This window comes from Rattus norvegicus, chromosome 15 (genome assembly GCF_021556685.1).
Source record: "Rattus norvegicus strain SHRSP/BbbUtx chromosome 15, alternate assembly SHRSP_T2T, whole genome shotgun sequence".
Classification (NCBI taxonomy): domain Eukaryota; kingdom Metazoa; phylum Chordata; class Mammalia; order Rodentia; family Muridae; genus Rattus; species Rattus norvegicus.
In genome coordinates, this window is record NC_141548.1 from 21,902,786 (window position 1) to 21,924,666 (window position 21,881).

Below are 21,881 nucleotides of genomic sequence, written 5' to 3' on the forward strand. Positions count from 1 at the left end.
ATTTTATGGGATGAACCTGGAAAGGGACAGAATATTTGAAATATAGATAAAAATATCCACTACAAATTGCAAAAAAAGAAATAATTCAAAACTGTAAGACCTCCACCCAAAAGAAGCTATGATATATATCAAAATGAACTCAGCAAAACATCATTATCAATAACAACAAACAAACCAACAACAAAAATATTAAAAATGTTCATTCCTCTACAATTGGTGGAATTCATTAAATGTGCAGTCATAGTTGATGCTATATTTCAAGGAATCCATAGGCATCAAACTCTGTGTGTCCTGAACATTTTACATTCCCATACTGAATTGTTTTATTTCCTCTAATGTATTAGAGAAATACTTCTGTGTTTCTCCTTTTTTGTCATTATAAAGGAAGCTAAATTTGTGAGTACAGGGATAAAGCAAGGATATTTTTCATCATGAAGGTGGGTTCCACAGAGCATGACACACCGTCTACATCAAGAGCACAATTTCCTGTGCAGCTCTGGCTGGCTGTGAACTGATGATGAAGCCTACGCTGCATGAGACTTGCAGAAAACCACTGTTGCCTTACACTTGTGCTGTTACAGGAGGAAGAACCACACACGACTCAGGACGGTCTTGTGAGTGAAGGGTTAAAGGTCACATTTTTATTTATAGACAAACATTAATTTATTCAAGAACATTTTAAATTGGGGAGTCAATGAGTTCAATGTATATAGCCTTAGGAATATTAATTAATTAATATTAATTAAGTACACTAAAGTTAACAAATGAATAACAAAACTTCAAACTTAAACAAATAAAACCAAATGCATAAAACAACCAAACTTCAAACTAAAAACCAAATAGAACAAGTAAATTAGTCAGCATTCAATTCCTGCTGATTTTTCAACATATAACTCCAGCCTGTTGCTGGCCTTGCAAACACAGCAGAACGGCAGGTAAGATGGTAAAATCTCTTCAAGAGGAATGTAGACGCCTCATTCAGGGTGGTTGGTTGTTGATGGACAAGTCGTCAAAGGGTTAAACGTGAGGCGTGTTCCATGCCACATCTCAAGGTCTTTCAAATTCAGCCCAAGATTGGAACGGTTACAAGGACTGAGATGCGGGAGGTGTTATCAATCTTTGCACCCTCAGTGCTCCTGGTGGACAGGTCTGTCTCTGAGAGCTGTAGTCCTGGTCTGGGCCATGGGCAAGCGTCTGCTGGAGTGTTCAGACCTAGGGGTGGAAAAGGCCTGGTGAGGACCTGCCATGTCACTTCTCCCATACATAGCGCACAATTCAGCAGGATAATCCAGGATGATCTTTCATCTGAGGTCATTTTCTCATGCCCAAGAGAGAAGGGTAAGAGACCCCACAGGCCTGCATATTTTCCCAGCTTTTAAAACTGCTAAAAATTGAACAGTGAACAGCAGATAATTCCAATCGTCCATATATATTATATTTTAAAATCATGTAGCAGCGTCTCAATGTCAGATGAGGAGACATGTGAACAACCTAGAAAACAATAGGAAGGCCTTGGAGGCCTGGCCATCACTGAAATGAAGACTATCATTATTCCTCCAGTGCAGGAATATGCCTGGGGTCCACTTACAACCTCAATATCTGCAAAGACCCACAGAAACAATATCTCAAGAAGTACATGCACACTGAAGTGATATTATATTTGGCAAGAATATGCTGCATGGAAATCTTGCCAAGGGTAGGCATTGAACTCTAAAGGAGATACTCATGCAGAAAATAAACTATACCACTCCTTTGTTTATGGGTATCAAAAAACTCTTTGTGGGGAGACTTAAAGGCACTGGGCTCAGATAATACAAGAGAGCTCAGACTGGAGGGATCAGTACACCATAGCCAGAATCTCTATGGATCACATACCCTTCATGGATGGAATTTCTTTTAAAATGGACAGGAATAATATTCTGAGCTGCTCCTAGCTGACAGATGCTGATAACTATGATGAAAGTCACACACCCAATAAGACAGTTCATAAGTACAGGGAATCTACTTGGGTCCTCTCATCCTGTGCTTTCAAATCATCTCAGTGACACCGAAATGATGCCGCATCTTCCCAGCCAAGGCCTTTTGCTCAGTGAACAGTTTGTTCTGATTCAGGGCGTCCTACAGACTTTCCTACATTCTCTCCTCATCCTGGTCATTAGAAGATTATATTGTCCATGGAGACAGGCATGTATACAGAGACAGACAGACAGACAGACAGACAGACATACATACACACCTTTGAACTCACCCAAATATATTTGTTCACACATACAAGCAGAGTATTTTGCAGAATGTGCTTAGTTTCCCAGTTAATGGTAATAGAAGAGATCACCCAGTCTACTATTGTGGCATAAAAAAAAAAAACCTGGAATGGGGTAAGTACACAGTGAGCATAGCCTAAAGACAGCTCAGCCAATAAAGTGTATTCCCCTGAAAATCAGAAATTAGAAATGTGACATCTAGGCCTGTTAGCCAAGACTGCTTAGCAAGGGCACAAGGCTGTGCACAGGAGGCTGATTTCAGGCAACAGAGCACTGGGTGGGGGCAGGTGAGGCTCTTCTGTCCTCTGCTCACTGTTTCCCAGTGCATGCAAAGTGAGCTGCATTTTTCAATATGAGGTCCCTTTAGGATACAGTACCTGACAGGGGAAACAAACTACCAGCACAAACAGCTAGGAAATCTCCACAACCACAATCCAAGGTAAAACTTGTAATGGGATGCTATCAGATATAATTCGAGTGAGATAAGGCTGACTGATTCAAAGTCAAATGCTGGCAGGTATAATCAAACTCAGCCACAGTCCATGGAAGGGCTGGACAACATTGTACCTTTTCACTTTCTGACTGGTGGACTTCTGGATAGTTTTGCTTCACGGCTGCTCTGAGGTGAACCACTACCACACTAATGTGCCACAGTTTCTCTGCTGACACCTACTTCTTGTTCTGGAATCGCTGTGTCAAAGGTTGAACTTTTACAAGAGTTGTGCATGGCTTCTCACAGGGCTACCCATTTGACACCTCTAGCAATGTCTGAGGGTCATCACTTTCTAAACCCACCTTACAGATGATTTTCACTCAGATCAAATGATTTTGAATAACAATGGTTAAGAGTGCCACAGACCCAACACAGGGTGAGTGCTGTGGACTATTTTGAGTCTAAGGTTCTGTCTGAGGCAAAGATGTGATTCCACCTCAGCATAACTCCTGGACATCTTCTGCCTGCAGATTCAACTCTAAGCAAATTAATCTTTCAATTAACAATTTCCAGAGCAAACTCCAAAGCCAATGTATATTCAATCAAGTTTAGGCCGATCTAGAAAGAAAGTGGTGGCAGGTAACGATTAACATAACCAGGATGTTGAGAAGACACAACAAGCACGTGACCTTCCAGTGTTACTGCACACCGAGAGCAAAGGAGGCAGAAGAGCCCTGAGTCAGCACTTTCCACACTCAGGTACATGGATTTCACACAGCAGCCTCTCCTCAAATCCCTGTACCCTATTCCTGAGATTTCTCCAAGTAATGTCAATGTTGATGAATAGTTTTCCCACTGTAATAATTTCAATAGTAATCAAAACCCCATTAAGAACAGTTTAAAAAAACTAATTGGAAAAATTGTGTTTCCTCTTCCTCTCTCTCTCTCTCTCTCTCTCTCTCTCTCTCTCTCTCTCTCTCTCTTTCTCTCTCTCTTTATATATATATGTATATATATGTATATATATACTTTTACATGCTTCTATGTGTGTACATATAGACTAATACAATATATATAAATATGTGTCTGTGTTCAGAAACTTGATGAGTTCACACACACACACACATATGCACGAACACACATATACACACACTTCTATATGTAAGCACCCATACCTCAAACACTTAAAACAAGCAACTCCCAATGTAACATATGTACCATAGCCATAACCATGTTCGCACATCTGTGCCCAATGACACAAACACACACACACACATACACACACACACAGAGTCAGAGAGAAATGGAGAGGGGGAGGGAGGGAAGGAGGGAGGGAGGGAGGGAGAGAGAGAGAGAGAGAGAGAGAGAGAGAGAGAGAGAGGACAGAAATCATAAGTGAGAAGCAGAAAAGAATGAGGAGGCCATCCTTCTGGAAGCACAGTTGTTGAATACAGATTAGGCAAAGGAAATGTGTCAGTGAGAGCGTAGACACTGCTCTCCATCCCTTATAGAGTAAACCTGTGTAGGGAATGCACTTCTTGGGCACACGAGGTTGAGAGAGTTGGAGAAAAATTTACCTCTAACCCTCACATATCTCACACAAACCCTCACCCTGAGAGAAGTCTTTCTTACATCCCTGTTCATCCAGTCAGCTCCAGGACAGAAGCCACAGGAAAGAACACTAAAACACTTGAACAGGACTGACAAACCGCTTCTCAAGCTCCGTCACTATGAACCACCATTTGGAAAGGCAGAAGGGACCATTTTCAATGTACAGGGAAAAGGAGAGAAAGTCCACAAGCCCCATCATAATTGACAATGATAACCATTCTTTCAGCAAGTGAACTGAACTCTAATCAGTTCTGGGCACTACAAAGACGGCTACCACATGGCATCCCTCTAGCATGTAAGTGTGCAATGTGTGATCAACAGATCCCACTTAAGGAAATGCATTTTCTAGTTGAGCAGGAGGATTTGGTTGTCAATCCTCCAGTTTCTTGCATGAAGCTAGAATCACAGAAAGTTTTGTAAATGGGCAAAGAAATGAACAACTGGATGAGACCTAGGAGAGTGTCTGGATAAGTTGGAGAAGGTTAAATTGGTTTGACTTGGTTTCTGCTTAGATATCAGGAAAACCTGCCCTTGATGCTTCATTCATCCTACCTGAGGCTGCTTGTTACACGGATTTTCATACTGGTGTCCCCACAGAACCTTGTTGTTTCCTTAATGGATTCTTCCAGTGCAATCTGATCCCTTAGAAGCCCTTTGTACTCATTCCATGCTCTCTGGGCATTGTTCTTCAGCTCAAAACACTCAGTTAGGAGGGGGCAGAAGCTGCGGCTGAGACACAAAGAAAAAATGGTGAATCCCAGCCAGGCTCCAACTTCCTCCACTTCTCCAAGTCCATTCCTCCTTCTAGGGTCCTGATCAGAAGAGAGCCCCAGATTATAGTCCACGTCCACAGTAGCCATGGAGCATAACCTAGAGACAGGTCAAATGGAGAAAAGAGCAACATTCCAGAAGACTCAGGGCACTTCTCAAAAACCTGACACCATTGATTCAAGTTTTTCCTAGAAGTGGACTTAATCGTTATGTGTGCTTATATGTCCATTTTATTAGAATGTCCCTTGGAGGCCAATCTTTCTATGTGTCCTGTGTGTGTGTGTGTGTGTGTGTGTGTGTGTGTGTGTGTGTGTGTGTGTGTCCTGTCAGAGCCCCAGAGCATCAGGATTGATTGATGACTCCATCATTGTGCACACATTTTCTATGTACAGGATCCCTATTTGGGAAGGACAATGACTGAAGAATCTCACAACCTCTTTCCATTTGTTCAAACTATCTACAAGCGGTAAAAATCCTAGAGCCTTCCTTAGAGACAGGCTTCCTGGTCTGCTTCAAACACTATAAAGCCTGATCCTCACTTTACTTCAAAGATAAGAATGGGCTGACACATGCTGTGCCTAGTGCTGGGGTCACAACCTTGTAAGTTACTCACCAGTACCAGTCATTTTCCAGTGTAAGGTTTTTACATTTGACCAAAGCGGTATTGATCTGCTCGCTCATTTTCTTCATGTCGGTCATCACTTCCTCGTGCTGCATCATGAGCATCTCGGACTCAAACTTGTTCCTGTGGCAGGGCGTGGTCCAAGGATCAAATAACATTATGAATGAAGGATTCAAGAATTACATGAATTCAGACTGAATCCTGAACTACCCCAGCCTAGGACATGCCACGCCCTTACTCCTTGGTACTGGGTGCATTTGGTATTTATTCAGTTTATTATTATGAACACAGGGACAGCAGTGCCAGGAAACAAAAGCAGGGAGCTGATTTGCTTGAGCTCCCTGAGAGGTATTGAAGGAATAGACTAGCTTGCCAAGAACTTTCGAGCGTCCTGTGCCACCATCCAGGCTCCAACTTAAACCCATGAAGACTATTCTCCTGTTCTTAGGTAACAATTCTCAATCATAATATCTATTGCTACATGAAAACCCAAAGAAACATGGACAGTATTTACAGGGAAAAGAATTTATAGCACACACCAGGAGATTCCCATGTGTGTCCACCTGAGCAGATGTGAAATGTTGTACTGTTCAAAGTGAGGCTCTCACCCACATCATTATCATGCCATGGAAATTGACACAGGATAATTCTCAGGCCAAATCAGAACACAGAATACCCAGATCTTAAGTTATACACACAAACGCACTCACACATGCATACACACACACAAACTCACACAAAACACTCTCTCTCTCTCTCTCTCTCTCTCTCTCTCTCTCTCTCTCTCTTTTTCATACAATTAGAATGCCAAATAAATACAAGAATGTGGCATTATCTCAAAATACAATGAATAAAATCAGAGAACAACAATGATACCCTGTTGACAGTCCAGTCACACACTGTGAGGCAGCAAGAGGGATTAGGCCCCTCCAGCTCTTCACAGGACCTATTGAACCCAAAGCACCTCCACGTCAATTGCAACAATGATTGCTCATAATCAGAGCACCTAGAAATTCCCACAACCCAACACCTGTCCAGGCTACTTAAACCACACAATGAGAACTCACACACTACTACCCTCATTCCCAGACTGTAATTCAGGCCACAGGCTATGATTTACGTTTGTAGGAATCAAAATAGCCTGTGCCACCACCATCTCATTCCCATCTGATCTTCACATTCTGATGCAATCAGGAAAGTGATTTTGACCATGAGGACACCCTGGAGTTGTAGCCTACTGTGATGTGAGGAAATGTGGATTTAACAGAACTTGCACTGTGACTACCTGTCATTTAAATTCTTTCCAGGGTAATCGGCCAGGATTCTCCTGAGTTCATCTCTCTCCTTCTGCACCTTGTGGAGAGCAATTTTGAGGTTCTCCAAACGCTTCATTCTCTCCTCCTCAACAGGTGTCGTGGAGGGTTGGGATGATGCTTTCTGATCAGACTCTGTAGGTAGATAAACACCAGTAAACAGGCATATATGTGGACATAGTGTCAAGAAAAACTATGCTTACTCTAAAACAGAAGTCTGAGGATGAACAGTCTACAGATACAGTGACTCCCTGACAGAGCAAGAAAGCGATCTTTAAGCTGAACTCAGCTCAGTCCCTGTTCCCCACCATCATACACATATGGTGACATATGCCATCATAGATATAGACCACACCTCCTACAGCCATTCTTCTGCACTCAAATTCTAAAGCTGGCCTAAACAAGAAGAATTGGAGGACCTTCTCAGCTAATGTCTGATGTGAGGCCGGTAAGTCCTTGAGTCCAAACTGCTTAACATCTTGAATCCCTAGTCACGTGTGTTCAAGGACAAAGTAACTGAGACCTTGATATATGACCAGGAGAGTATCCCTCTTGGCATCAATGACCCACATAATCTACAGGACACTGCTGAGAGGAAGTGCTTCCACAGCCTATCCTGAGAGACACTTTGTTATTCTTACAGAGGCTCATCCTGGTATTCTTTGACACTGCCTATGACACTAAAGAGATCCAAGGAAAGCCCTTGACATATAACAGGTCTTGGTTCTCTGTCAAACTAATGATCAGAAATTGTTGAGTCTGGGTCAGCCATTTAGGAAGACTGAGGCTCTAAATCATACGTCATACTCCTGGAAGGACCAGCTCAAGCCAACCTCCTCCAGGAAGCTCCCCTTGCCCTGCCCAGTACTCACTTGACCTCCTCAAGGACCTTTCCATTCGTCTTGTTCTCCAACGTGATAGAAGGCTGGCCTCCCTCTGCCTTGGTCTTGTCTCTGCATAGATATGATTGTCCCTCCGAAAGAGACTGAGGATCCTGGAGAACATGCCTCCTCGGGAACCCATTAGGAAATTAAGGGAAATGGCTCAGGCAGTTGGTGTCACCACAACACTGCTGACATCACAGAACATTCTAGTGTCTCCTGGATACAAGAGAATTTCGAGGGAAGACACCACCGGTGATATCACTGGGAAATGCCATAGCTTACTTGCTAACTACCTCTACCCAGACTGACCAGGTTCTGCAGTGGCTTTTCCAAGGACTCACTTTTGAGCTAGGGAACACCCATTCGCACACTCTCCTTCCACAACTTCAAAGTTCTCACTGCTTCATTACAGCTCAGTTCTGAGGACAGGGAGAGTTGGTTAAAGCCTTGATTTGGATAGAACATCTTTGTTAACAGCCAAAAATCTAAAGACCCTGGGTGAGGGAGATTCTTCTCCCTGAAATGTATACCCCAGGGTCCATGGATGTCACATATAGTCCAATTTCCACAGTTTTTACTGTTCCCAGGAGGCCAATATTTGTTCCTACACCTTTAATGTATGCAAGTTGGAGTACATTGTTTCATGGACTGTGCCTTGGGAGGGGGCATGGTTTCAATGTATTCACCCATGTTTTTTCCTGAAATCCCTGTCTTACAATCCCATTTTGTGCAATGAAAACTCCTGTTTCCTGAAAACATAGGTGCTCAGGTATAGGGCAAACATCAAACTGTAAACTTTCTGTCCATTCTTAAAAGTTAAAATCGCCAAAAATGAGGGAACTGAAACGCAAGCGAGAGCCATGGAGGGGCAGAATGCAGAGGTGCTGCTGGCCAAGAATGAGCAGGAAGAAGCAGAGAAGCTGTAGCACATCATGGTGTACAGGGAGCTAGAACTGGAGTTCTACCTGGGCAACCTGCTGGCTTCTGACAGCAACCCCTCGATGGTGCTGTGCCAGACCAGGGCCTTGCTGGAGGCCGAGCTGTGTGCCCTGGAGTGGGAAAACCCAGAACATCTCATCAACCAGCTGTGGAAGCTGCTGACCAAGGCATGGAGGAGGCGGTGGTAGTGTGCTTGCAGGAGCCTGTCACAGGCCTTCCCCGCAGGAAGCCACTGCCTGGCCAAGAGCTCTCCCTTGCTGGTAGCAGTAGTGAGCAGAGCTTTAAGGGCATCCATCCCAAAAAGAGGACCAACCTCATTTGGGATGAGGTAATGGTCAGTAGTGGTCCCTTGTGGCTACAAGCCCTCCCTGGATGACACTGACTCTGGTTTGCCTGAAGCCTCAGAGATAGTATTAACTTAACGTATGTATGTATGTATGTATGTATGTATGTATGTATGTATGTATGTATGTATGTGGGTGTGTGTATGTATTCATGTATGTGTGTATGTATGTATGTATGTATGTATGTACGTAAATATGGCAAAACTCAAAAAGCCAAACTAGGAATGAAGGAAAAATAAATTGAGAGTATGACACAGTTGAAAAAAGTTCTTGGTTTTGGTTTAACTTGTATTTCTATGTTTAATGTAAAGAAGAATCTTTCTTCTTGTCTGAGTAGGTGTACCTTTTGTGTCCTACTGTCAGAAGCTGTGCTATGGTATTTGCTAGAGAATTTAATAAAGCGCCAGATGAATCCATAAATGTAATTTTATAAGGTTTTCAAAGAATGATGTTTTTTATGTAAAAGAAAAGCATCTGATATTGTTTCTATGAGCAAAGAATTGGCATCAATATTTCAATCTCTAGCTATGCAAGTGTAGATTTTCCAAAGTAGGTCTTAATATTACCTAAACAAAATTTCCTAGGCTTATCCAAGAGCTTAGAGTTCCTGTTTGTTTTACATGAAATGCTGATAAACTGCTCTGACGATAGCCATGTCCAGTTACAGTCCACTGGGCAGGGATCCTCACTGGTTGATCAGTAAAGTATTAAATCCCTGTCACAGACCTCATGCACAGCAGTTGGCTGGGTGCACTTTGCTCCTTGTCCACTAGAGGGAGACAAGCCTGAATGGTTTAATGTAAATGGAGATTCTCAGTAGCAATGGGCTCCTGCAGTGCTAAGATGTCCCCAGCAGAGCAAACCTGTCTGAAGAACTTCTCAGGGAGCAGGTGTTTCCTTAAAGCACTGAAAGGGGGTGCACGGGACACCTGAAAACTGACAGCACGTTCAAAGACAGTGCACAGAAGAAGGAACACATATCCTTGAGAAATGTAGAAAACCATGCAGCCTAATCACAGACATACAGACGCTGAATTAAATGATGGACGGCCAAGCAAAACTCTGTGACTTACAGGGAGGTTATTGAGATGTAAATATTCACGATCCTCTGGGAAGTTTGTCAATTTCTACATCCTTCCTGGATAACAGCCTTGCTACAGATACACTAAGAGCCTAAAAAGTCCTAGGGTGCCAGCATTTCCAACCTGAAATTCCATCCCAAAAGAAGAACTAGAGATGTTGTCAAAATTACATTTTAAATAATGGTAGCCTTACATTAAGTAGAAGAAAAGAAAGAAATGAAAGATAGTACCAGGATAAGGACTAAACAAACAAATTCAAACACACATTTATATACAAACTACTTACAGATGGGAATAATAAATATGTCTACAAAGATAATGTCTTGCAAAAATAAATCAAAAGCATGAATCACAGTTGCTCTTGTCCATAATTCTTTATGTTTTCCAAGATTTGAGAGAATAAGTATTCCTTTTACAAGAAAGTTCATTTGAAAAAGTGTCTAGAAGTAAACTGAGAAAATAGGAAGAAAAGGCAACCAGGGTGAGCTTTGGGTCTGAGGCATCAGAATGTGCAGAGGCAGGCAGACATGAATGAGGACAGCAGGCTTAGGAGCTTCATCTTGTCCCAAGTGTGGATTCATGACCCAAACCTCACAGAGAAGGTGCTGCAAGAGTGGCAGTTTTCACACTGGGGAGTAATGGGTGGGTCAGCAATAGGAGCTAGAGTACTGGCAGGCCCTGCCTTTTTATAACTGGGGGCTTTTAAATGAGGGCGGTTTGATAGATGGAGTTGGGGGCTCACACTGGGATGTGGACTCTGACCAGGGAGGGCAGGGGCAACAGGGTGCATGAGAGCATGTGTTACACCTGATACAGTGCTGCAGTCTTTGTACTGGACAAGGTCAGGAAGTAATGAATCTGTAAACAGCCTGGCCCTGGTTTTTCATGCCTTGAAACCAACCGAATCGGAGGGAGGGTTATTTTATGATTTATGTACTTGCAAGGGGACATAGAGACTCTATGTGCAGGGGCAGAGAAGCTTAGTTGAAAGACTCCCCTCAAAGATAAAAAGGAGTCAAAGGCTCTGTCCTCTAAATGTGAACAAAAACTAGTGTTAGGCACAGCAGAATTCAAACCACTAAGGGTAATGATTGAATTCAACTATGTGGCTATAGGATAGTACCAGGAGTAAATCCATCACAGCTGGTGGTTTTTGAACAAGCACCATGGCCATCAGAATACAAAGGGAAGAGCACAGAATCATGGGAAATCAAAGTGGTAATACCATGACACATGGCAGAAAGATTCAGGCAAGATAGAGCTGGATTCAGGTAGCAGGGGAAAAGGAGGTAAGTACACAATAGCTTAGGAAGCAGAGCTAATGGGATCTACCATCTGACTCATGGGAACCACCATGTGACTCATGGGAACCACCATGTGACTCATGGCATCTACCACGTGACTCATGGGATCCACCATGTCATTGGGGTCTGTGTACTTTAAGTTCCATTGCATTTGACCACTTTTTGTCTCTGAGTATCTGTGTTCCCATAAAATGCTTATGAATGGAGAAGCATGGTGAAAGAGTGTCTCTTCCCCTAAATTTCCAGTTTTCCTGGACAATAGCTTATGACTCCTGGCTGAGATTCCTGTGGATGTTCAGGAGCTTAAGTGACAGTTGATTGGCTTTGTCACTTCTCTGTTGCTGTGATTAAATATGTGTACAAAAGCAAAAGTTAAGGGAGAGAAGTTTACTTTGTTTTATAGTTGCAAGATGCACCACAGTGGAAAGTCAGGACAGCAGGAGCCTGAGAGCTGTTGTACTGACTGCAGGCAGAGAGCAGAGGAAGACGCTGGTCTTCAGATCACTTCATCCCTCTTATCCAGTCCACTGTCCCAGTTAACCACAGAGGGTGTGTCTTCACACTTCAATCAGTCTAATCAGAAGAGTTCTGCACAGCATGTCCCAAGGCTAACCTACATCTAGTAATGCCTTATATAATAGAGCTAATAATCAAATGATCTTCCACTTGGGTGCCTAGAGCTGTGTCTCCAGGGAGATTCCAGGTGCTGTCAAGTTGATGATCAACAAACACTAACCACCATGCAAACTATGAAGACGAGCTCTTCATTTAGACTCAAGCCTTCTTGCCATGTACTCCTAGAAGTTCAGGAAAGTAGAAATTCCATAAATATCAAAACCTGAATAACCTCCTCACTTACCAGTCAGGCATGCTAGACCAACACTTCTGAAACTGTGACCTGGACAAGCACCAGTAGCTTCATTACCTGAGAATTATCAGAAATGAACATTTTAACCCTACTAAGTCTGTTCTCTGGATGAAGCCAATCACCTCCTCTCATTGGACTGCCTGGAATGGATGCTTTCTCTTCCCAGAATGGCCTCCAGGTGCAGCAAAGCTAAGTTCACAGCTAATTGCACTTGGGTGTTTGGGGAGTCCTTTTCTTGCCCTTCAAAATTACCTGACTTAGTAAAAAGAATCAGTAGGCGCCATCTGTTATTGACAAGGTGACCAATCCAGTCTTGAGAAAAGCAAGATTTAGAAATCACTTTAGTCTTGAAAATCAGTACTATGCAGGTAGCTAGGTCTTACCATGCCCTGACAAAGAATCTACAAAATTCAAAAAGCTTGGTTTTTGTTGTTATTCCTATTACCAGAATGCTAAAACTGAGAAGGACTAAACAGGTGACCCAGGTGACATATAGAACAACATATTTAATTGGGGACTTTCAATTTCAGAGTTTTAGAGCAAGAAGATGTGGGATGAACAGCTGAGAGTTCCAGTGTTGATGAAGAAGTAGAAGAAACAAATGCTACCTGGGAATGGTGGGGGCCTTTGACGCCTCAAAATCCACTCCCACTAACTCACCTCCATCTTGAGTCCAGACCTTAAAGCTCTGGTGGTCTGGGAGTCCCCTGGAGCTGGAAAGAATGTGAAGGTCAAGAACTCCGATTGTTGTACAACCTGAGATGTTCCAGAGCCTCATGAATTCCCTTTGATGGTTTGCTGCCCAACACTTCTGAAGAATCTTACACCTCCACTCCACAAAAGGAACAAAGAAGGGCAAAAGGTGAGCTATGCTACAGGCATTCAAATGTTAAGAATGCTCTCCCTAAGGACTGGAGGAGAGCTAGCTGTCCCACACTGGAGCAATGCTCACAGCTGACTGCAGTTCAGAAACTGGAGATGATTGTCCCTGTGTTGCTGTGCAGAAAGGACTGGAACAGTAGCAAAGACAGTGGCTGCGCCCATTTCATTGGTGCTTTAGAGCAAGACACCTTCCGGAGAGGTTTCCAACTGAAAAAGTTCAAATGCTACCTCTGAGCCTTAAAATTTTATAGCTTAGGTAGAGTCAGATTTTTCTTGTTATTTTCAAATGAAGTTTTGAAGGTTTTCAAGTTGTTCCTCTAGAGGGAGCCCCAGGGCTTGAATATTCTGACAGTAAACCTCCCCAGGCATCTCCCCAGGGGTCAAGGTTTAATATGGGAACAGTTAGTGATTTTTACACAGCTCTTTTTGTTTGTGTGAGTGAGCTGTCCCTTGTCCACAACAGCTTTTTGTTTTCCTCAATGAGGAGAGTTGCTCATTTGTGAGCCATCATTAACTCAAAGTGAAATGCTTAAAAATATTTATCCTGTTAGAATAGGATGCATCTTTTTAACGACTCATTAAAAAATTAAAACAACAAAAACAAAACTCTGGCTTTTGAGATGTGTTATACTAATTCACATTGTTTACCTAGCTATAGTGCTACATAAACACTACTTAAAAGGAAAAATAAACTTGGTTTACATAAAAACAAAAAACAAAAAACAAAAACAACAAAAGGTTTCAGAGCTGCAGAGGAACAGCCTTGAAGGATGCTACTGACATGGAGACTCCAGGCTCAGCCTCAGCCCATGAAGAAGAGAACAAAACACAGAAATCTTCCTGTTCCTGCTAGCGCTGTGGCAGCCCACACCTGCCCTCCTGATGCTTGGGGAACTGAGACAGCAGAGCTGGAGTTTGAGGCTACAAAGGGAGGCCCTGTGCTTTCTCATTACCAAGCCTAGTACAGCACAACACAGCACAACTGTGAAATGGGTCTCTCCCGCTCTTGCAGTGGCAAAGGGAAATGGGATGCAGCTTTGCACAGTTCTCAGTTCCACCTGAGTCTCCCCTCTCCAGCTCTGAGCCCAGTCTCCCAGTTTGTTGGATGTGAATTCTATGATCCCAAATTCATGTGCAAAATCTTTTTCCTATAATTCAGCTTTTCATCGAAGACACTAAGACCCAGAAGCTAAAGAAAAAGCCACAGCTTCTCAAGAACTTTTTACTTCTTTCATTTTCAAGGGCCCAGGCCACCATCAAGGAGACTAAAGCTGGGGTGGGAAGAGCATGAGAAAGACTCAGAGGTATTGGGCCTGTACTGGGAAGAGCTTTTCAGATAGCCCTGGAATGCTCTGAACTCACAGGCAGGGGATTTAAAAGTGGGACTCTTTATCCTGGTATCTAGATGTGGAAATGGCACTGGCAAGTCCTATTCGGGGATGGCTTGCCCAGGAAGCTTGGCTCAGTGGAGTGTAGAATGAATGCCAACATTAACAATATTCTCTTCCAAGTGCAAATGTCTGCATCAAGTTCTCAAAAAATCCTTTTGTGGTCCATTTGTAAACAAAAGACAGAAGTGAGCAGGGGCCAAGAACAGATGATATGAAAAACCTTTAATTATGTAATCCATTAATTAATCCATTGTCGTATTCTGTGCGCATATGTATATATGTGTTACTGTGCATATATGGAGGTCAGAGGACAATGAGTGAGGAGGTCCTCCTCCTACCACATGGGTTTTAGTGATAGAACTTGGATCCTCATGGTTGATGACATGTTCCTTATCCCCATTTCAAAAGTTACATTTATTATTTGTGTGTGGTGGGCAGTAGTTGTGTGTATACATGTTGTAGAAATTATTTAATCCCAACCTGGGGTTTCTCCCCTGCCTCTGACCACTTAGTTCCCAGGTAAAAGACACCCAAAAGCTTTATGCTTACATTAAGCCTTAATCAGCAAAGGACCTGGGCAGATATGGATCCTCTGGCTGTTATGTCTGTTTCCCAGCTAATAATCCCACTGTATAACTTGCTGTGTTTTGTCTGGGCTTCTCTTAACTCCAATTAGCCAACCACCTGACCCATGGTGGCTTCCTCCCCCCTTCACCTTCTTTCCCACTTGTGGTTCTTCTCTGATGCGGGAAGTCCTGGGAGGCTAAACCCTGCCTGTGCCCAGCTGTTGACTGTTGGCATCTTTATTCACCTACCAGAAATAATTTGAGGACACAAGTTTACATAGTATCACTTGGGTAAACATGTAGACTCTCCTGTCTCTGGGATAATCAGGCTGTGGAGGCCTGCAGTTATCATTACATTACAGAGCAATAGACCAAACCAAAGCATGGAGGTCAGGACCATCTGGTAGGAGTCAGGTTTCTGTGTAGGTCCCAGGAATTGAACTGATTACGTCAGGCTTGGCCACATAAGAACCTTTACCCATTGAGCTATCTTCCTGGCTCATGAAAAGCCTTTTACAGGCTAGTGTGGTCCCGTGGCTCTGCATGTGTGAGCTTGCATGTGTGCAGGCCAGAGGACAACCTTGGGGTTTACTCTACAGGTGCTGTCCACCATTTTTATAAAACGGGAGTTTTCATTGACTTGGAATAGGACAGCTCAGCTGGGCTGGCTGGCTAGGGAGGACATGGAGTCTCTGTCTCCCCAGCAAAGGTGTGTGCCACCAAACCAGGTTCATTTTTGATGGTATTTTAATTGGTTTCTTTTGTTTGGACTGAAGTTTATCATCTGAGTTTCTGACTCCATGGCTTCCCATGTGAGCAGGAGAGGACATGAAATGTCTGACTGATGTGTCTACTGCATATGACTGTCCTTGAGTCTAGTATAAAAGTGAACCAGAATGTTGCTTTTTGGCTTAGTCTTGCTTGGTCACACTCAAGGTTTAAGAGGAACTTCTTGAAGGTTTAGCTACACAACAAGGGTTGTATAATTCTATAAGTCCCTGATTCTTACATCTGAGATTACTAAGAATTTACCTCCTTTCACTTTTCCTGTTTTAGGCACAGTCTGAATTATGTACCTGAAATGTGGAATAAATTACTAATACTAAAATTGTTAAGTGTTTTTAAGTTAATTAGGGCACAGGAAAAGTATTGGAAAAGACTGGATTGGCTGCAAATATTGAGACTTTTCCCTTGCCTGTGATAGCCCAAAATTAGGCAGCCAATCCACAGAGGGCAGAATTTCTTTGGCTATTCGGGGCCACAGGTCCCTCTGTCTGCTGAGCCATTCTCTAGGGTTTAGGGTTGACACTATTTTACTGTACTGTAGAGAAGTGTCATGAGGCGACTGCTCCTAGCTTGCCAGCGGCAGGGCACCCTAGGATGGTTCGCTCACTCTCACCACACTGAGATACAGAGGAGGAAAATGTCCTCAAGCAAAGGATCCTGGTGCTATGTCTGCCAAGGGAGCTGCAAACCTGAGGACATGGACTTCATGGTCATTTTCTCATGAGAAAGTAACTTTCTTTATAGCTTAATTAGACAGCAGCACCTCGAACATGTCTAAGAGTGGATGGCTGACATGTTTCTCAGTCTGCAAGGAGGTTTGGGTCACTAAGATTCAAGATATGCTATGGCTAGGGAAACAGCTTCTGGAGAGAGCTAGAAACAGTGGGAAACTTTTATCCTGCTTTGTCTTTAAAAGAAGTTGAAACTGAATAAACTGTGCATTGGCTGACTGTGCTGTATACCCTGTGTCCAGGTTAATACCTCCCTAACATGGGACCTCAATGTACCAGACTGTAGCAGTGAATTAATTAAACAGCTTTAGTGCAGTCATGGCACCTGCCCAAGAGTTCTCTGATTTTGAGAATGAAACACACACATACAGGCACACACACAATCAATGTCTGGACATTTCTAATCCTCCTGACAGCTACCATACACCTCCCTTCTACCCAGCATCCCAGGATTAACACCTTTTATATCTATGTTTTATCTTTGCTGCCTGTTACCTTCTGGGAAACACCCCATTCCCCCAATAGGGTCCTATTCCCTTCCACCTACATTGTAGGCTGCTTTCTCTCCTGTAGCTCTTACTCTGACCCTTCTAAGTCTGGATCATGATGATTCCCTTCATCCTCCACTCCCTCCCAATCCCTTGCCCTGTCCTTCTGTCTTTCTGTCCAAACATTGGCAATGGCAACTCGGAGCCCTCAGGGACCCTCAGGTCTGGAAGTACAGCTTTTTGGGAGTCAAAATAAGACAATTATGAACACCGGATATTGATACTTTACACATACATTCTTTTTTTTTAAAGGAAAATTTGTTTGTATTGTTTATTTACATTTTGTATTTTTATACACAGTGTTAGGGGTCAGCATTTATTTTATCGGAGCTGGGGACCGAACCCAGGGCCTTGCGCTCGCTAGGCAAGCGCTCTACCGCTGAGCTAAATCCCCAACCCCACATACATTCTTGATATTGAATAAATCAACTATCTTTAAGAATATGGGAATTTGATCCTCAGTACTACGGAGGGTAAACATCATGAAGAAAATGGCAGACATTTTGCCTATGGACTCTGTTCATATGTTTCTGAACAAAACTTAGTCACATGCAAACTCTTGGTTTGAGAGGCACCTAGGAAATATAATTCATAGTTGCCAACTCTGTGCTCTATTGAAGATGTAGGAAATGGGAAGGGAAGCTAGAAAATAACAGTACAGACTCTCTCAAAATTCTCTGAGGCCTGTGGGTTTGTACTTCCAGGGTCCCTGGAGGCCTGCTCAAACCAGAGACCCAGGAGGCCCACCCAAAACAGAGACAGTACTACCTGACTCCCAGGAGACCAGCTGTTTCCCAGCTCACAGAGCTCTATATTCCTCCAATGAGGCTGGATCCAGTCAGAGACACTCATGACAGTTAACATCAGAGATAACCAGTTGGGGAGAGGCAAACCATAAACAACAGAACCCAATGCAAAATCTGCTGCTCACTCAGAGGACCTATAGGGCTCTTAGCAATCATCTATAACAGGATATCTCGTGCCCTCTTCTGGCCACTGAGAGAACTGCATGCAGAGAGACCACAGACAAAAGTCAGCCAAAGAACAATTCACCAATATAAATAAAAATGAATACATTTCTCTTTCAGAAAGGCATACAAATGTATGATCAAGGCAAACAGCACCGAAAATGGGGACAGTCTGGCCCACGTCCCTTGACCCTTACACTAAACTGATCATACAGTTACACAGGTCGAACAATTAACATTCAGATTACAGTGAATATGTATCCCATTTGTCCTCATTGATCTGGATCACCTCATGCAGGATGATTTTACAAGACCCATTCATTGTCCTGAAAATTACATGCTTTCCCTTGTCCTTTTGTAGTTATTGATCAGCACTCCTGTCTGGAAATGCACCATGCTTTCTTTATGCACTCATCTCATAAGGGACCACTTGGATATTTCAAAATATAGATAAAAATATCCACTACAAATTGCAAAAAAAGAAATAATTCAAAACTGTAAGACCTCTGCCCAAAAGAAGCTATGATATATATCAAAATGAACTCAGCAAAACATCATTATCAATAAAAGAAACAAACCAACAACAAAAATAGTAAAAATGTTCATTCCTCTACAATTGGTGGAATTCATTAAATGTTCAGTCATAGTTGATGCTATATTTCAAGGAATCCACAGGCATCAAACTCTGTGTGCCCTGAACATTTTATATTCCCTTACTGAATGTTTGTATTTCCTCTAATGTATTAGAGAAATACTTCTGTGTTTCTCCTTTGTTTGTCATGATGAAGGAAGCTAAATTTGTGAGCACAAGGATAAAGCAAGGATATTTTTCATCATGAAGGGGGGTTCCACAGAGTATGACACACTGTCTACATCAAGAGCACAGTTTCCTGTGCAGCTCTGGCTGGCTGTGAACTGATGATGAAGCCTACGCTGCAGGAAACTTGCAGAAAACCACTGTTGCCTTACACTTGGGCTGTTACAGGAGGAAGAACCACACACGACTAAGGACGGTCTTGTGAGTGAAGGGTTAAAGGTCACATTTTTATTTATAGACAAACATTAATTTATTCAAGAACATTTTAAATTGGGGAGTCAATGAGTTCAATGTATGTAGCCTTAGGAATATTGATTAATTAATATTAACTAAATACACTAAAGTTAACAAATGAATAACAAAACTTCAAACTTAAACAAATAAAACCAAATGCATAAAACCAAACTTCAAACTAAAAACCAAATATAACAAGTAAATTAGTCAGCATTCAATTCCTGCTGATTTTTCAACATATAACTCCAGCCTGTTGCTGGCCTTGGAAACACAGCAGAACGGCAGGTAAGATGGTAAAATCTCTTCAAGAGGAATGTAGACGCCTCATTCAGGGTGGTTGGTTGTTGATGGACAAGTCGTCAAAGGGTTAAACGTGAGGCGTGTTCCATGCCACATCTCAAGGTCTTTCAAATGCAGCCCAAGATTGGAACGGTTACAAGGACTGAGATGTGGGAGGAGTTGTCAATATTTGCTCCCTCACTGCTCCTGGTGGACAGGTCTGTCTCTGAGAGCTGTAGTCCTGGTCTGGGCCATGGGCAAGCGTCTGCTGGAGTGTTCAGACCTAGGGGTGGAAAAGACCTGGTGAGGACCTGCCATGTCACTTCTCCAATACACAGCGCACAATTCAGCAGGATAATCCAGGATGATCTTTCATCTGAGGTCATTTTCTCATGCCCAAGACAGAAGGCTAAGAGATCCCACAGGCCTGCATATTTTCCCAGCTTTTAAAACTGCTAAAAATTGAACAGTAACAGCAGATAATTCCAAACGTCTATACATATTATATTTTAAAATCATTTAGCAATGTCTCAACGTCAGATGAGGAGAGATGTGACCAACCTAGAAAACAATAGGAAGGCCTTGGAGGCCTGTCCATCACTGAAATGAAGACTATCATTATTCCTCCAGTGCAGGAATATGCCTGGGGTCCAGTTAAAACCTCAATATCTGCAAAGACCCAGAGAAACAACATCTCAAGAAGTACATGCACACTGAAGTGATATTATATTTGGCAAGAATATGCTGCATGGAAATCTTGCCAAGGGTAGGCATTGAACTCTAAAGGAAATACTCATGCAGAAAATAAACCACTCCTTTGTTTATGGGTATCGTAAAACTATTTGTGAGGAGACTTAAAGTCACTGGGCTCAGGTAATACAAGAGAGCTCAGACTGGAGGGATCAGTACACAATAGCCAGAGTCTCTATGGATCTCATACACTTCATGGATGAAATTTCTTTTAAAATCGACAGGAATAATATTCTGAGCTGCTCCTAGCTGACAGATGCTGAGAACTATGGAGAAAGTCACACACCCAATAAGACAGTTTATAAGCACAGGGAATCTACTTGGGTCCTCTCATCCTATGCTTTCAATCATCTCAGTGACACCGAAATGATGCTGCATCTTCTCAGACAAGGCCTTTTGCTCAGTGACCAGTTTGTTCTGATTCAGGACGTCCTGCAGACTTTCCTCCATTCTCTCCTCATCCTGGTCATTAGAAGATTATATTGTCCATGGAGACATGCATGTATACAGACACAGACAGACAGACACCAAGACATACACACTTTTGAACTCACCCAAATATATTTGTTCACACAGACAAGCAGAGTATTTTGAAGAATGTGGTTAGTTTCCCAGTTAATGATAATAGAAGGGATCACCCAGTCTACTATTGTGCATAAGAAAAAAAAAACCTGGAATGGGGTAAGTACACAGTGAGCATAGGCTAAAGACAGCTCAGCCAATAAAGTGTATTCCCCTGAAAATCAGAAATTAGAAATGTGACATCTAGTCCTGGTAGCCAAGCCTGCTTAGCAAGGTCACAAGGCCGAGCACAAGAGGCTGATTCAGGCAACAGAGCACTGGGTGGGGGCAGGTGAGCCTCTTCAGTCCTCTGCTCACTGTTTCCCAGTGCATGCAAAGTGAGCTGCATTTTTCAATATGAGGTCCATTTAGGATACAGTACCTGACAGGGGAGCCAAACTACCAGCACAAACAGCTAGGAAATCTCCATAACCACAATCCAAGGTAAAACTTGTAATGGGATGCTATCAGATATATTTCGAGTGAGATAAGGCTGACTGATTCAAAGTCAAATGCTGGCAGGTATAATCAAACTCAGACACAGTCCATGGAAGGGCTGGACAACATTGTACCTTTTCACTTTCTGACTGGTGGACTTCTGGATAATTTTGCTTCATGGCTGCTCTGAGGTGAACCACTACCACACTAATGTGCCACAGTTTCTCTGCTGACACCTACTTCTTGTTCTGGAATCGCTGTGTCAAAGGTTGAACTTGCACAAAAGTTGTGCATGGCTTCTCACAGGGCTACCCATTTGACACCTCCAGCAATGTCTGAGGGTCATCACTTTCTAAACCCTCCTTATAGGTGATTTTCACTCAGTCAAATGATTTTGAATAACAATAGTTAAGAGCGCCACAACCCAACACAGGGTGAGTGTTGTGGACTATTCTGAGCCTAAGTTTCTGTCTGAGGCAAAATGTGATTACACCTCAG

At 42.8% G+C, this 21,881-nt stretch overlaps 1 protein-coding gene across 1 annotated transcript; it reads right to left on the reverse strand.

Annotated features, from left to right (window-relative positions):
• Positions 1-613: 613 nt before the first annotated feature.
• On the reverse strand, positions 614-8,111 carry LOC148000890 (uncharacterized). Its single transcript, XM_087587198.1, has 5 exons — positions 7,884-8,111; positions 6,984-7,146; positions 5,690-5,821; positions 4,858-5,034; positions 614-1,212 (listed from the first exon to the last, which is right to left on the reverse strand). Exons 1-5 carry the CDS (start codon positions 8,032-8,034, stop codon positions 1,128-1,130), a joined length of 708 nt encoding a protein of 235 aa, XP_087443324.1. The 5' UTR covers positions 8,035-8,111; the 3' UTR covers positions 614-1,127.
• Between the last annotated feature and the right edge of the window lie 13,770 nt (positions 8,112-21,881).